Source organism: Uloborus diversus, chromosome 3 (assembly GCF_026930045.1).
Source record: "Uloborus diversus isolate 005 chromosome 3, Udiv.v.3.1, whole genome shotgun sequence".
Lineage (NCBI taxonomy): Eukaryota > Metazoa > Arthropoda > Arachnida > Araneae > Uloboridae > Uloborus > Uloborus diversus.
The window spans coordinates 124,214,356-124,232,671 of record NC_072733.1 but is presented as its reverse complement, the minus strand read 5'-3'; the positions used below and the strand labels follow the sequence as shown (position 1 = coordinate 124,232,671).

General features: G+C 33.4%; 1 protein-coding gene across 1 annotated transcript in view; it reads left to right on the top strand.

The window, feature by feature from the left end:
- The first annotated feature begins 6,779 nt into the window (after positions 1-6,779).
- The window catches only part of LOC129219463 (60S ribosomal protein L13a-like), a 47,202-nt gene continuing 35,665 nt past the window's right edge, over positions 6,780-18,316 (top strand). Inside the window, exons 1-2 of the mRNA XM_054853858.1 lie at positions 6,780-6,880; positions 7,466-7,538. Of these exons, the coding sequence (XP_054709833.1) occupies positions 6,860-6,880; positions 7,466-7,538 (94 nt within the window). The 5' untranslated portion in view covers positions 6,780-6,859. The remainder of the gene's footprint in view (positions 6,881-7,465; positions 7,539-18,316) is intronic.

Sequence of the window (18,316 nt, the reverse complement as noted above, 5' to 3'; positions counted from 1 at the left end):
TTAAAAGTACATTTTTAAGCTGTACTTGAAGACGTTAAAGGATTGGAGTGGCGAATGATTCTATTTATTTCATTTTATATTCTGTTCCGTTGTTGTTGTTCAGACAAACTTGATTGCCATTGAAAAGCTCAGATTTTTTCCCTAATAAAATGCGGTTTTTTTTTTAGGGAAGAAAGTTTTTTGTAGCGAAGTTTTTTCTTGATGTTCATAATAGTTTAAATTTGAGGCACGTAATTAAGCTGTATCGTTTATAACAACTTTAATCTTGTATCAGTAGGCAGTAGTATGTTTTGGTTGCCAATTTTCGTTTGTATTTTCTACTGTTAGCCGAATTATTAATTATAGTTTGCCTCCAAAAGAAAAGTAGACGGAAATAATTTAACCCATTTATTGAATTAATATAACATTTAATGGGGGGGGGGGGTGTCATATTTTTAATTTTTGAAATGAATACTTTTTAAAGATGTTTTTTACAGTGTGAAGTAATTAATATTTATCTTTAATTGAAACAAAGTCAGTATCCAATTTTTAAGAAAACGATTTGTTCGAAAGCAATCTTAACTCTCATATTTTCTACAATAAAGTGCAAAAATTAACGGCAGCCTTCCAGGAGAGTAATAAGAAAAATAAACTTTTTTTTGGAATGCTTATGTTTTAAGGCTTGCAACTTTGTAACGCATTCTGAGATTTGTAAATTAAAGGAATTTAAACTCATGAAATTTGTAAGTTTTATGATGTGATGGAAATTGGTGATACATTTTTTTTTCTCTCCTAGAAAGTAAATAAACAAATAAATTTTTAGTAGCGTTTGCTGAAACTTTTCCTTGTTGAGCCCCGAGTAAACGCCGAATGGGGGAAATAAGAGTTCTTGTCAACAGGATGACGTCACGAGCCAATCGGTTGTGTCCCCGCTTTTTCTCCCGTATGAAACAGCCCTTCACTTGAACAAAATTAAATGACTGACAGTGGGGTGAGGTAATCCGGTTTCCAGCTGCTTCTAAGGCTCCTATATAAGGGGAGCTGACTTATCCGACATTTTGGTTCCAAAATTGTAGGGCGAAAAAAATAGTATTTGTGCAAAAGTCTCATTTCAGAAAAGTGGTGTCAAAGCTTTAGATGTGTTGCCTGATTGATGTTTGATTGTTTTATTCTGTAGCTGAAGACGATTTAATTTATACAAATTGAAAACAAATAAGGTGAAAAGATGAGGTTTATTACAGTAAACATTTCTTGATACGTTTTTCATGTGTTTGTGAACTAAGTAATCTTTCTAGATTTACCTTAAGTGACATTTTACTCAACTTATCATCGATTGCTTTACGACATAGCAACCAGCGAATATTATAACGTATTTATAAATACTAGAAACGAGGTTGAATCCAATTTTGTCTTGGAACCAAAATGTCGGATAAGTCAGCCTGTCCTTTTCAAGGAGCTCTAACTGCTTCGAAAGGGGTTTGGAAACACGTGGCACGTCCAAAAAGAATCGATTTAAATTTTTTCTTCTCAGTAAGAACTCTTTGTCATGGAAGCAATTTAAAACCTTAGATCATTAACACACTGATACGGCCATAGTGAGTGTTGTTGTTCAGGCAGGAAAATTCGCGGGAAAGTGAGGGGAGACCACGTGACTCAGCCTTCCACGGAGAAACGTTTTGCATTGTGTCTGGAAGCTGGCTAACATAACGCCACTCTTCAAGAAGGGGTCTAAAGGTATTGCTGGGAATTATAGACCTGTAAGTTTGACTTCGGTGATTTGTAAGATTTTCGAAACTTTGATCAAAATTAAGATCATGATGTTCTTAGAGACTAATAGTCTGTTGACTAGTTTGCAGTATGGTTTCAGGAAAGGTAAATCCTGTACTACTAATTTATTGCATTTCTACGACAAGGTTACCTCAGCTTTAGATAACAAAAAATGTGTGGATGTTGTTTATATTGATTTTCAAAAAGCTTTTGACAAGGTACCGCATGTTGCTCTTCTCAGCAAGTTAGCTGACATTGGAATAGGAGGAAAAACTTTACTTTGGGTTAGAAATTGGCTTACTGGTAGGAAGCAAAGAGTAGTTGTGAGAGGAAATCATTCTAATTGGAGTGATGTTTTAAGTGGGGTTCCTCAGGGATCAGTTTTAGGGCCTCTTTTGTTTATTATATTTATGAATGACATCAATGAAAATATTTCTGGAAGCATGAATTGTTTTGCTGACGATGTAAAAGTTATGGGGATTGTCGAAAATGAAGAACAAGTAAAACAGCTGCAAGAGGATTTAGATCATATTACTAAGTGGGCAGATAAATGGGGTATGGCAGTTAATGTAGGGAAATGTCAAGTGCTACACTTAGGTCATGGAAATAAGCGTATGAGATATCGTTTACAGGGTTCAGTCATAAATCAGGCAGAAAATGTTATGGATCTGGGTGTCTTTATAAATCAGGACTTCAAGTTTAGTCAACAGTGCAGTATTGCTAGTAACAAAGCCAACAAAATGCTTGGGTTCATCAATAGATCTATTTCAAACAAATCTAAGAAAGTTCTTCTGCCTTTATATAGGAGTTTAGTAAGACCTCATTTGGAGTATGCTGTTCAGTTTTGGTCGCCTTATCTGAAGAAAGATATTTTTGTATTGGAAAGGGTTCAAAGAAGGGTAACTAAATTAGTAAGGGGACTCTCAGATTTAGATTATGATACCAGACTTAATAGGCTTAACATGTATAGCCTGGAGCAAAGGAGAGTCAGAGGGGACATGATTCAGTTATTTAAATTTATCAAAATGAAAGATGTAAATGGATTAAATTTTTGCGGGGAAAGCAGGACAAGGGGTCATTGTTTTAAGCTATTTAAATCTCAGGCTAACTTGGAAATCAGGAAAAACTACTACTTTAGCAGGGTCGTGGGCACTTGGAATAGCTTACCGGAAGAGGTGGTAATGAGCAAGGGAGTGGATAGCTTTAAGAGGGCCATTGATCTTCATTGGGGACTAATTAATTGACTAGGACCAGCCTAGCTGGGCCCAGTGCCTGTTGCTGGTCGTCTCATTTGTATTTGTATTTGTATTTGAGTAAACGCTACTTTAACTACGTTTTCGTTTTTCTCGGAGTCCCCCCCCCCAGGCCTGGGCCCCTAGTTTTCGATTAGGCTGACATGGCCTGTCGCATCTTGGAAGGCGAAAATTACAGCAATTTATGCAAATAATAATAGCAAAAGCAGGAAGCCCTTGTATGGGTTGGGGGGGAGGTATCATAAGGCAGACAATGCCATTGAAATTTTTACAGAAGTTTTTAATTATAAGGATTGTATACTTTTTTTAATAGATGGTGGCGCTTTTTGTTTTGGAGTGGGTAGGGGTTATAAAATTGAGGGGAGCTGAGCACCCCAGCTATATCTTATACATTACTAGCCGACTACGGCGACTAGCTGGTTCGCCTTTGTACGCCAAGGTTGCCGCTTCCGACGGCTGCTTGAATAAATTTGGCGATGATATAAATAAAAATCAATCTGTATCTCATTATATATCAATATTATCATTCGTCTTTTTACGCAAAGATTGCCGCCTTCGGCGGTTGCTTAAATAAATTTGGCGGCGGTATTAAACAATCTATATCTGTCTATATCAATATTAATTGAATAAAATATTTTCTAGATCTATCACCAGTTTTCAAAAAACTGTGCTCTTTATTCTTTAAATTAAATAGCTCAAAAAAAAAAAAAAAAAAAAACTCGTTAAAATAGGTACAGCGAAACTCCAATCGAAAATCCATTCATGACGTCACAGAAGGAGGAAAGCTTTTTTCCCCCTGATTGGAATGAAGAAGATAAAATCCCACCAAAAACATTCTGTAAAAACTAGCCAAGTCCCGATGGAGCTGCTTGTTTATCTCTAAAAAGTAGTGAAATCTAGACAAAGTCATGACAAGTCTAAGGTTCCTTACTGCTATTTCTTTATTAATATAGTTAATGTTGCGTGACTTGGCCGTTAGACATTCTTTATACTATAGTGGGTACAGGTCAATTTTGTTTACACGTTTTCCAAGTGGCAATTTTCCATCGTCAATGGGTAGTGGTTCTGGCGAAAGATTGGTGCAATGGTGTCATCATGGAGCACCTGGTTTTGTACCCTTGTGTACCCTTTAACTGCCAAATCACACACATTAACTATAATAATAAAGAAATCGCAGTAAGGAACCTTAGACTTGTCATGACTTTGTCTAGATTTCACTACTTTTTAGAGATAAACAAGCAGCTCCATCGAGACTTGGCTAGTTTTTTACAGAATGTTTTTGGTGGGATTTCACTTCTTTTTGTAGAAACATTTAATTTGTGTAATGTTCGAGTAGACTAAAGTTAGGCTATATTAAATTAGAAGATTATTCCCACTACGCTGGACTTTTGCAATGACAGTCGATTTTTTTTATGCACCAATAGCAGAAGGGGGGCATTACCATCATATCTCTAATACAGCTTAGACCAGCTGCGGGTTCTTCATTAGATACTTCAGACTTTCGATTTTTGACATCAAATAAAGCGGCACACCAAGTTGAATATTTTTTGCTAAGGCGATATGTCGATCTCTAATAGTTTGGTTGGGCTCTTGTGTTTTCTAATCAGGGTCACTCCAGATTTTCGATTAGCCTAGTTTTTATAGTTTTCCCTTTATGTGGCCATCAAACCCTAACTCTGTACCAAATTTCACCTCTCTGAGTTTATGGGAAGTACTAGTTCTATTTTGATGATCATGAGTGAGTGAGTGAGTGTCAAATGCGAAACTTTGCTTTCGCTTAACTTCGGAACTAAATGACCTACAGACTTGAAATTTCGGATTTCAAGTATGTGATTATAGCTTACTGGATGACGAAAATTTCTGCGTTCTGGTCTCATCAGAAGAGTCTCAAATAGGGGCCTGAAAATGCGGCTAAATGGTTCCAGTAAAGGATGGTACGGCAGTGTTTGCTTCGCGCTCGACTTAACGGGGGCACTGCCGTGCCCCCAAATGTGTCACTTTGAATTTAAAAAATTGTAAAATAGAGCTATTGAAAATTTTTGAAAAAAAAAAAAAAAATTCTGAAGAAGGTGAAATGTTTTAACTATTACTACATACTAAATTTTCATCATCAAAATTGCATAAAAAAAATTGTAAAAAAAAAAACTTTCATATTTTTGAAAACTTTTTTTTTTCTGAAGAGAGAGAAAATGTTTTGACTACTGCATGCTAAATTTACAGAAAAAAATCTCTCACACTTATGGCGGGATGGGTTTAGAAAAAAGTTAAACTCAGGGAAAAACAGCAACATAATTTTTTTTTCAAAAATTCATAAAAAATTCAAAAATTGGTCAATCTTCAAAGTTTTTTCGGTCATCATATTTGAAATTAAATTCCCTACAGTATAATACAAAATATATTTTCCTGGCGCGATTGGTTGGGGGTGTGTGACGAAGTAAACTCAAAAAAGGGCTAAAAATCACTTAAAACATTTGATTAAGAAAAAACTAATTAGAAATTTAGAATTTGGGCTTCGAGGTGCACTCCCCGTGGTACACGTTTGAGTTTTGTACCAAGTTTCAGAGCTGTAGGTGCTATGGGATCTTCCGGTCATCGGGTGCAAAGAAAGAAACATCGTCTGCTTATATATATATATATATATATATATATATATATATATATATATATATATATATATATATATATATATATATATATATATATATATATATATAGTATAGAAAAGATCTGCAATACAGGAAAGTCATCGAACATCTTGATAAGTACAGTTTAGTCGAGCAGGGAGCAGGGAAACCCGTTTGGGAGGGGGGGGGGGTGTGTCTTGAAGTTGAATGTATCATTTTGATATTATCAGTGAACTTATCTTTAAAGGACTTCAGTCTCTTGATTAATAGGGAGCCGTGTATTTTTTTTTTTTTTTTTTTTTTGAGGGAAGGGGGGTTGTTTAGTAAAATTGAGGGTGGCCACAGCACTTGATGGGGATTGGCAGTCCTGGTAAATTATTATAATGATAACAACTGAAGTAGGGACATGGGCAGATTTTTCCATTGACATTTTTACGCAATTTTAGCTCATTAATAAAAGGTCGCGCAAGCAAAAGTTTTAGAGTGTTGTTTTTAAGGATAATTTTCTAGTTTTTCGAGAGACCTTTCGGAATTTTTAGTAAAAATATGTAAAAATGCTCCCAATAACAAAGAAAATTCGCGGGTAGTCCTCTGCATTTTCCTTTGGAGTTTCTAAAGGAAATCTAAAATTGTTTTTACAGGGCTTTATCTGTTCCAAAACACTTACCAGGGAGATAAAAGTCAGGGCTGCGGAGTTTTTATTTGAAAGTGATTACTTGAAAATGTTAGGCAACAAAACCGTTTGCTGACAGTTGCTATTAGTTAAGTTAAAAGCAAGCAAACTAGGGGACGGCTACAGAAAGTTCGGTAAGCATTCAAGCTAGCTAATTGCCATAATGGCAGTTATTTTCTCATTAGTATCTTTTTATACATGTAATCGAACCAATTGGTAATCAGTTTTTAAAAAATGCAAGGAGAGTCAGTGAAAAGGAAAGAAAAAAAGAAGCCCGGAGTCGGAGTCGGCATGTTTTCTAACGACTCCAACTCCGACTCCTTTATCCGAAAATCAGTCCGACTCCGACTCTTCGACTCCGACTCCGACTCCACAGCCCTGGATAAAAGTACATTCATTAATCATCTCAACCTGTTGGATAGTGGATCGATTGTAGCCATGACTTGTTGGTTGAGATTTATTATCGCAAAATTTCGCTGTTTGTTTTGGCAACACTTGAAACTTCAACTCGTGTAAATTGCAAAATTCGTCGGCGAGTTGGCCTCGCAATTCAAGTTATAACAATGACTGGATTTTCAGAAAAAGTATGTATTATTCTTTTTTATTTGTTCATATATATATTTACCCATATTTTAAATGTTGCGTTCCAATACTCGCGCATAATTCTTTTAAAGTTCTTACAATGCTAGGTACACGTGGTAAGTTTCTTACTGGTGTTGTACATTATTGGTACATGTTTTGTGATATTGAAATGTTATACATGTCTAAGAAGCTTTTCATGACTGGTTATGAAATTATATGGTAGTTTTTTTTTCCTTACTGTATATGCCCCGTATTACTTAGTTGTTTTCTTTCGTTTTAGATTTTCTTTAACATTTAGGCCTAATAGCAAGTAAACGCCATTTTTCGGTTAATATTTTTATTGCAGTATATATTTATATTGTTTCACGGTAGTTATTTTAAGTTTCTTTACTGACGACAATTGTTCTCTTAGAGCTGCTGTAACGTAACATCTTTCAATCGAAATTAGTACTGGGGCAATCCTTTTCACTGTGTTAATATATGTTCTGCTAAAAGGGTACTTATAAATACTCCTGATTATATTGTCTTAATGTTCCTTTCAGTAACGTAATATGCATTATAAAAATGTCTTGAAATTTTATTGACAGCCCATCATCATTGATGGTAGGGGTCATCTCCTTGGAAGGTTAGCAGCTATTACTGCAAAAACCCTGTTGAATGGTAAGTGAAATACTTTCCTCATACATTCATTCTGCCTTTTTTTTTTTGAAATTGTATGTAATACTTTAATTTACTTTTTTCCCCCAATATAAAAATATGTAACGTAAAAGCTCACTTTTTTGCATTAGTTTAACATAAGGGTTCATTGTTGCTCCAAGTCTGCAATTTTGGTTATTTTTCTGCACTTTCAACATAGATTTTAATATTGATAATGTTTCTTATAAATTTTCACACTGTCATTAGCCAGATTTGGTTTGGTTCACTGCTTACATTAAGCACATGATGAATTTTCAAGCGATAAATTGTAGAGGATTTGCCAACTTGCAAAAATCCTTGTGCAAAATCCTTTCAAATAAAAGGCGCTCATGTGCAATTTATTATAACAGGAGAATAATGAAAGGATTTGATTAATTTCTCACTCTTCATCAATATTAACTGTTATTTACTTATTTCTTTTCTGTACTCTAAAATTAATGCTATCAAAAACAATTATATTGGCTAATTTTCCAAAAAGATCTCTAATAACCCCCCTCTCCTAAAATTTACAAGTTTTGAAAATGGGGTGGGGTACTTTCGAGGTTTTACGGTATTTTAAATCTTAAGAAAAATGAATTTGTAGAGTGACTGAGCAAGAGAGGCGACGGAGTGGCGATCGATGACACATTTTTTAATTGCCTTTTTGTGACTTTAATCGCCACGTGGCGACCGCTAATTTTCAGCTTTAGCTAGCAGGGCTATAGCCCCCCCCCCCCCCCCCCCAATGAGATCAGAACTCGCGCTGGATAAAACCTAATTTTCGGAGATTTTAAATACTGCAATACTTTTACAAAGAGAGCTTAATACTGTTTTTAGGCCTCTAGTTTCAGAAAATTTTGTTGAGTGAGACTCGGATATCATCAAAGATTACTTAAAATGGCATTTTTAATACACTATTTTCGAAAATTTCTGGAGAATTTTCTAGCTTTTTTTTTTCTTCCCCCAATTAACATGATCTTCACCCCTTAATTTGGACGAACATAAAATTTTATTTTGGAGTTTCAATTTCAAACTACTTTTAGTGTGAAACTACACCTTTCTATATTTATCGTCACCTAAGTGAGCTTTAAAATATGTTTTTAGGATGGAAGGCTCCAGAATCTGTTTCCCCTAACAATATCATTAAAAAAACTTGATATTGCTTTACTAGCTTTATTGTCAAATTTTGTAGGGAGTCCTCAAGCACTGTCTGTTCCCTTAACGTGACTTAAAAAAAATTCATCTATAGACCTTCAAGCTTGAAACATTTCCTTTAGAGACAACACATTCCATCAAAATATAAATCAAAATTGTGTTTTCAGAACTTCAATTTGAAAACATTTCAGAAGACAATCGTCCAAGAGAGTCTGAAATGTGTTTTAAAGACTGATTTTGAAAAAATTCTGCAGAAGCAGGTCCGTGCTTATGGGGTGGCAAACTGTGCGGCCGCTCAGATATTTTAAAGTAAAAGGGCCGCTAAAATATTACAACAGAATAAAATATTTCTGTGTGAAATAATATCTTTTTCTACATGCTACCAACGAAGAGAAGATGCAATAGGACGAACTTGAGATACAGTGAATTAAAAATAGGCTACTTTTCATGTGAACAATTTTGATAGCCACTTTGGATGCCAATATCTTTTAGAAAATAAATATTTATGCTATGCACCTATAAGCCATTAAAAGCATGTATACTGAGAATAGAATTACAAAGTAAGAGCTTTTGAATCATTTTTGTTCAGAATTTATCTTTCTAAAATCCAGGAAAGTTTTTCATCATCTTCATGGATTAGGCTTTCAGCCTGTTCTTGCTTCCTGGTCTGCCCACCACTTTATAGGTCGGCCGCAGTCTCGTTAGCCTTTGGGTTGATAGTAGTAGACAGCCCTTGGTAGTCTTCCACATGGTCTCCACATTCTTCGTGCGTGGTCTCTCCATTTGATACGATAATCGGTAATTTTTCCGTTAAAGCTGTAGGTCTATAATTCTTTTCGTATACCTTCGCTTCTTATTTTGTCTAGGATGATGCAATGTTTGACCGCTTAGAGAAATCGCATCTCCACCGTCTGAATTCTGTTTATCTAGGAGTTCATGGTCCTTATTTCCGAGCACTGCCATAACCCCATAGCATTTCATCTGAGTTTCTCTTCTTGTCTTTCCTTTTAAGGTTCTTATCAGCGTACCACAAATATGTTGGAACTTAAAAACTTTGTTCTGGATATCAGAATCATGTTGGTATGAAATGTTGCAGCCAAGGTAATTGAAATTTTGACCTTGTTCAATAATTTGGTTGTTGAGGACGATTTTAGTTCTTACCGAATCCTTTCCCCGGAATACCATAGATTTAGTTTTCTGTATTGAGATCTTCATTTTGTAGTCTTGACATTTTTTGTAGTTTGTAAAGGGATCGTTGTCGGTCATCTTCATTAGTTTTCACTCTATAGAAAAAAGGGCAAGGTGCTGGTCTATGAAAAGGGCACTCTCATCATAAATAGGGCACTATTCAAAGCTAATGCTGAATTTTGACTTTTGGGTGTTTTTCAACATCATTTTGGGTTATAAATTTGACTACTTATTCTGTAAGAGTAAAAACTTGAGGCATTTCAAAATCCTTTGAATTGCAATGTAAGAAGAAAAATATTTAATTACGGATCTCCCTTTCCTACCTCCCTAGTAATCTGCATTATACCGTGAAATATTTGAGTAGACATCAAAATCATGATGAATGTAAATTAAACTTTTTAAAAAAGATTGCATTTCAAGCCAAACAAATTAAAATACCTTGAGCTCATTTGTTTAAATTTTGTATTTTTTGCAGAAAATCAGCAATAACTAGTGAGGAAATAATGATTAAAATCCTGTTTGCAATAATTAATAGACAAGACTAAAAACAAAGACAATTTTTTATTTAAAATGAAAAACAATATATACTAATTAAAGTCAAACATGTTAAAATATACATTCCATTTAAAAACTGAAATACTTTCAAGATGCAACGGATTGAAATCTCAAACACTGGAAGTATTTTTTTCGTGAAACATCCCAAAAATAGTGTTATGATTTATTGAAATAAAACATAAAATAAGCTAATCTTGGGTTGCATATGTCAGAACAACTTCCGATTGTCAAATATATTACAATATTTACAAGATGGAAAAGGATATAAATCTCAAAGATGAGAAGCGCGTTTCTGCGAAATGAGAGTTCAATGTTGGCATGTTTTCAAAAATAAAGTACCTTTCAAAATTAAAACATAAAATACGCTAATATAAGTCAGCATGTGTCAAAATAATTTCTGATTGTCAAAATATTAAAATATTTACAAGATGCAAAAGGATTGACATCTCAAGCGTGGTGGACAATTTTGTGCGATGCACGTTTTAAGCATATTGATGAACTTTTTTCCCGAGCCCTTTTCAAGTTTTATCAAGAGCATACCAACCCTTCTTCTGTTCTATTTTGCAGAAGGAAAAAGGCCTGAAACATCACTAATCTTCATATTTTATCTGCTGGCATCTATATTATTTTCTTTCAACTCTTTAAATTTCCTTTTAGCAGAAGGCACGTGTCATTTGTGTTCTCACTTGGACGTTTTCCAAGTACCCCTTCTACTTTTCCTGGAACAGACATCCCCTGATCCTACAGCAGAAAATACAGTGCAGAACCTTTTATCCGGCCATTTTTAAAAAATACGCTATTTTGGTATTTTTTGAAAAATTAAGCTTTTTTCTGAAATACCAAAAAGAATATGAACGATTTCTTAATAAACACCATATTATACATGGAAAACTCGGAAAATGTTTCAAAAACTAACTTCAAATGGTTGTCCCTTATGAGGGGCAAAACTTCCCAAATATTTTCTTGAGTTAAAAAGTACATTCGTAAGTCTGAAATTTTAGTGTTTTATCGTAACTGAAAGCTAAGGAAATGAATATTGTCGCATTCTAATGCAGTATTTTATTGAATGACCTCCAGTTAAAGGCGTTTGGCATAAGTGACGTCGCAAAAGTGTAGGAAACGCTGAAAACCAGATTCGCGAATTTTCCGGATAGTTGATCGTGAAACGTGATAGGTGAACGTGATCATGAAAGTGAATTCTTTTGTACACTATAGTAGAAAAATCGCACATTTAGGTTCAAAAGCTTTTTTTTTTTTGTCCTTCCCGTCGTTTTCTTTCCTTTTAAAACATCGAAAAATGGTGGATTTTTTTCTTTTCCAAACAAAATGTGAGGGTCTCATGTATTATGAATAATTTAAGTTTTTTGGTGTTCAAATTATTCTCTCTATTAGTTTTTAATATTTTGATATTTATAAGCATTTCTGAACTGTTTTCTTCTTATTTTAATATGCATAACTATTTATTATGATGATTTATACAAACAATCGACCAATAATGCTTTTTAGCGATCCAGAGAACCTGGTAATTAAGATATCCAGGGTAGCGATGGTCCTGAATTTCCCGGATAATTGGTTCCTTACTGTACTATGAAATGTTTACTCTCCTTGTTGATTCTCAGAAGACAAAGATGGGACTTGAATGAAACAATCTCTCCCTCCCCCCTTCACAGATGACAGGACCCCTTCCCACACCCTTTTAAGCCCCTCTAGGAGGAAGGAAGAACTTGCTTTTGTACCCAACTGATAACTCAGTCTGAATTCTGAGAATCTCATTTACTCTCTTTGCCTAGGTGTTTGCTTCTCCTTTTATTTATGGGGCCGTTTTCAGGGTGAAATTCTGGGGACAATGACAATACTTGGATGTTTTTGTGACCGATTGCTGGGCAAAGGAAGTTGCTGAATATCATTGGGTCCGATAAGATGCTTGTGGTATCTTTTTAAAAACACATGGAGTAATTCCTTATTTTTGAAAAGGGCAGGGCGCTGCACCCTTGAAAAACGGCCTAGCAGGAACACTACTAAAAGTATTAGTATAATTCTAAGTAGAACTGATTTTAAACAAAATATACTTATAAAGTCTGTAAATTAGTCAAGTGTCCTTAGAGCTAGTGAGACATGATCCCCCTCATCAATGTAGAAAGACGCATAGATATTAAAATCAAAAACGCAGGATTGTTAGTAATTTTCTCCCGAAAAGGGAATATTATTCTACTGCGAAATCCCGTTTAACTCTGATTTAAACTGAAACAAAATTTTCATTGTACTGTTATTTGTTGTAATAGATTTTCACTGTATAATTATTTGTTTTTTTTTTTTTTTTTCATTTTCAAGTGTTCTTGTATCAATTATTGTTTCCCTATGATCTTTGAAAATAGTGAGCAAGGCTAGCGCCAACAGGTGTTAACAATCTTGTTGATATCCTTCCTTTGACCTTGCAAAAGAAAGAGATGCAGTTTGAGTGGCAATGATTTCTATCATTCTTCATAGGATGCATCAAACAATACTGTTTTAAACATTGTTGATGAATTTAATGACTGTTGTATTTGAACAGTCATTTGAATTAATTACTAATAATTAAAAATTATGATGCATGATTTAAGAAAGTGATTATGTTGCTATTCAACAAGTAAGAGAAAAGAAAGGTCGGGGAGGTGTGTAATGAATGGGCCATGGGGATGAATGGACCACTAACAAAACATGAAAAAGTATTTGCATAAAATTATTTTAAATGCCACTAATAGATAGAGCTATTTGTTCTACTAAATTAATCCAGTTTTCAATTGTTAGAGAAGCAATTTTTCTACTAGAGTAGGATGGTCAAGAATCTGATTGAAAAGTAATTTTTTCCCTTTTCAGAAAAATAAATACTAGCTAAAAAGTATGTTATTTCACAGCATATATGTGTATAAGCATGTCTTTCCACAACTGTAAACTAATTGTAAGAAGTATTTTGGTGTTATTTGAATTTTATGTATTAAAAAAAAACCTGAATATACTCCAGAAGTATAAGTGGGGCTGAATGGGCGACTATATCATGGTTATGGATGGAACATGAATTGCTGTCATAGATTTAGATTATGGTCTTGATAGAATAGGTTTATTGACCAATTCCACATGTTTTCATTGAATTCATATAGTGGCCTATTCATTCCCTTAATGGCCCATTCGCCCCATGGGTGGGCATGAATGGGCCAAATTTCTTTTCTTTTTTTTTATTATCATTTATCATAGACATTTTCTAATTCAACTTTTATGACTTTATTTATATTTCCAAATAAAGTAACAAAAGAGCGAATTCTAAGCTAAAAAAAATTAAAATTAAAAACCAAAAATTGGCCTATTCATTACCACTCTCCCATACTGTAAACTCTTCTGCAGAACAAGGTGGTACGATAACCAAGTATAAGCGAATTTCCCAGTCACTCCACAAAGTAAGTAAAAAACTATTTTAATGTATGGGATAGCATTACATACTTGCCAACTCTACTGTTTTTAACGGGAGACTCCCGTTTTTTTTGCTTCCATCTCCCGATTTTCCGTTTTTTACGATTTTCTCCCGTTTTTTCAGTCTCAATAGATGACGCCCCTTTCTAGTTTACCAATGTCATGGAATAAAAAATTTTTCAATTAATAACTCCATTAGTAAAAATTAATTTTTTGGAAGCTTTCCACATTGCATGTTCAACGATGCACATTCTCTGCCGAAAATTGCAACAGATTTCCATCTTTCTGCATCTTGAAAATATTTCAATTATTTTGAAAGTTTGAAGTTATTTTAACATGTGCTACCCCCTATACCTATTTATTATATAATATTTTCGTTATATGTTGATTTTTTTTTCTTTCGGATTTTAGGAATTAAATTCTGGTAGCTACTTTTCTAGAAGACTGGGGAATGCATAGAACTTTAAGCAAGTTCACTACTTATTATTAGGTTTTTCCTTTGCAGTATGTTTTTCTTGCTGCTACCAATTAGCTTACATCTGCGGAAAATCCCCATTTTACTTTAAATTTAGTATTCATTTTATTTAAAAGCACAATTAATAATTATGTTTTGAAGATATGTTGCTGGTGAATCACCTATATACAGGGTTCGTACGGGTCATGGAAATCCTGGAAAGTCATGGAAAAAAAAATAAGCAAATTTCAGACCTGGAAAAGTCATGGAAAATTGAAATTTTCAGTCTAAGTCATGGAAATTTATTTTCAGTCATGGAAAAATGTTCTGGGAAAAAGTAACAGTAGCTAAAAAGAGTATTAGAAATCTTGAGTGATTTAGTATTGCACCATGAAAGCTATTTAAACTGGAAAATTGAACGATCTCAAAAAAAATTGCATCCAAGTTCGTTTCCATCACTCCTAAATCTTTATTTTAAAATTTATCAGAGTTTATCTCAATTTGTTGAAGGTTTTGGACAATCTTTAGTCATGCGATAGAATACAGAAATAGGGGAATTCTAATGCTCAAAAACAGTAGTGCCCAATATACGGCCCGCAAAAATAATACATGCGACCCACAGGTACGTTTAGTGTCATTATTCAAACATGTTCTGGAATTTCTGAACCTATTAATTTATATACATTTGAAAATGTACAAATAAGTAAACAAATACATTTAAATCAGAAGATTTATTCACTATGAAATGCTTTTATTTTTAATTTTTAAAAATAAATATCTGGTTAGAAACATGAATTTATTAAATAATGTGGCTTTATTTTAAAGAACCGAAAAATTGTTCAAGTTGACACTAAAAGGCAACTTTTAAAACAAATTTATTGAAACTTAGTAATGATTCATCACACATTTTCCCCAATCATTATCATTCTGCCTGTTTATAAAAAAAATAGTCGACATTTAAGCATCATTCACTGTAGTTTTACTTAACTTAAACTTATATGATGAAAACAGGTAAGAATTATTCAGTTTTTTAGGTGTACACTGATATTGTTTCAATCAGATAGTGGCATTCACATAAAAGTTTTGCTAATGCTCATTTCCAAAAAAAAAAAAAAAAAGACAAGTTTATGTACTATTCTCTTCATGTAACAAGGTCATGATAATTTTCATGAAGTCATGAAAAAGTCCTGGAAAAGTCATGGAATTTTTTCATCCAAATAGAGTATGAACCCTGACTTGAGGTCCAATTCTTAATGAGTACCATCAAAAAGATTTTTAATTTTGACGAGACAAATTTGTTGTGCCAAAATGGCACATAAAGGAAAGAAAGTGTGTGTTCGAGTATGGGTCATTCCATGTCAGTTCAACCACACCCCAACACCCACCATCTCAGATTTCAATGAAACTTTGTATACTTCTATGGTTCATAGTCCTAAGTAACCTCCTAAAGTATTTCTTCTGTATTAAAAATAGTTTTTATTTTATGACCCTTCAAAGTTTTGAGATTTTGCGTTAGTTGTCATTCACAGTTCTCTCAGAATGAACTGCAGCTGTTTGCAAAAAAAATTATTTCTCAACAACTAAAGATAAAAAGTTTTTGAAAATTTTCACATTATACATTAAGACTTCAAGCATTTTAGAAAAAAATATATCAAAAATCTAAATTTATATTCAGCAGTTAAAAAAAATTAACAAACTGAAAATTTTAAAAAATTTTCAATAAAAAAAAGGTTTTCAAAATTTTAATTTTTTGGCATGAGGGTCTAAATTAAAATAATTTATATATTTTTTTAAATGATCAGTAACATGTGTGCTAACATATAAAATGAAAATCTTTAGGGGACTTTAAGGGATTCTGCCCCCTTGCCCCCCTTATTTTGATAAAAGAAAAAAAAATCGATCACAATCTTACAAACTTAGCTAATTACTAATAGCATCACAGAAAATTTGAAGAATGACATACATTGGTGTTTGAACCCAAATTTAAACATTTTAATACTCAAGATTTTTTTTGCATTGAAAGTAGTTTATTAAATAAATTAATAATAGACAATAAAAACAGGTTATCGCGAAATTCGAAATTTTCCTACAACAATTTATGCATACTAAAAATTATTGTTTAGTATGCATTAAGACAACATAGAAATTAAAAAAAAAATCATCTAATTCTAATTTATAACTAGGCAATTAATACAAAGTATTACAAATCCTATAAATACCAGCTCATAGTTCTTAAATTCCTTCTACCTTTATGTCTGTTTTTCTACTAAGAAGATTAGAAAAACGTGTGTCATTCTAATTGTTGTGTTGTGTGTAATCAGATCTAGGCCAAATACAAGTAAAAATTTGATATCTGTCCAGTAATGATTTCTCTTACCAACTGGGCAAAGAACGGACTAAAAGACAAATTCGAAGCTAGACACTTCTATTTCGCAGAGCTTTTAACTTGTTTCATTAATCTAGTGTCAAACTGAAACATGGATTTGTTTTCCGCTTATCAAACAGATTACCCCAGAAAAGTTCAATTTCCCGTGCCTTCTCCAAAAGATTTTTCTGTATTCACCCCTGAAGGGCGGTATGTTGTTTAAAGCCACTTTTTATTTTATACAAATGATTTATAAACATTCTACTCTAAATATTCCTGTTTAAATACAGTGAAACTTCAGTAACTGGACACACTGTTAACCCCTGTAACTGGACATTTATTTTTCTTAGGGTTGGCCCAGTACCAAATTCAATGGCTGAAAATCTATCTAACTTGACACACATTTGCGAGAACCCCCTATCAGTCTGCACCCAATTGCTATTCTAGTTCAATTTTTGCTACCAACATTCTTTCATATTAACTTTTTCTCAGAGTTTTAGGAAATCTCTTTTAGAGAATTCTATCTTTCATCCAGGGGAGTAAGCAACCACTCTGTGCTGTTAGTGCAATTCTAAAAGGATAGGATAAAATATACCAAACTGTAGAGAAAGAAGGCACCATTATACCTGTATTCTAAACAAGTGTGAGCAGGACTTTTTATCTTTAACAGACATGACTAACAAGAACTTTTATCTCTTTTCAACAATTATGTATTTATTCTTCACAATATATTCAAATATATTATTGATTTTACTATATACTTTTCAAAGAAAGAAAACGAAAAGAATAGAAAATTCCTTTACTAAAATTAGTTTTCATAATGTGAATATTAAGCATCAGTAAGTAAGTGATACACACAGAAACTCTTTAGGAATTAAAATTTTGGAACCCCAGTAAGTTGACATCCACTTAAGTCGAAATTTTTTCATGTTTCCTTGGTTTGTCGAGTTATGGAGGTTCCGTTGTAGTTTGAATTAGCACATTTTATACCAATTTCTTTTCTCTATTCTATTTATTGCACTTAATTGCTTTGCACTAGTGTACACCCCCAAAAGCAGTTGAGGAAAAGATGCAAGTTATGTTGGGGGAGGGGGGGGGGATCCGGACAAATATTTTTTTTTCCTTGCAAATACTAATTTGGTTTCATATTCTCATTAAAAAATATATAAAAATCCATTGAATATGAGAGATGCAATTTATTTCCTCATTTGCTATGAAGGGAGGGGGGAAGGTAATTTACTTTATTTAGAACATATTATTACTAAGCAATCAGGCTATTAACTTTTAAGGGGTGTTAACTGTAATTTCAAGAAATGAAAAGGATGAATTTGTTGCTGTACAGCAGTAACACTAAAATGAAAAACAGTTCCACTATAGCAATTTTTCTCAAACATAAGGGTGGCGGTGGGAGGGGGGGGGGATCTTGAAAGTGCTAGAAACTGCATGATTATGAATTGGTGTTAAGACTTAATTTTTGTTTTCCGCTTTCTTAACTAAAATGCAGTAATCTGTATGCAGATATTGTTGTCTGTAACTTTTAAATTTCATGATATCTTATTTTCAGAATGTCTATATTTTAAACAATTTTTAACTATTTCAAAT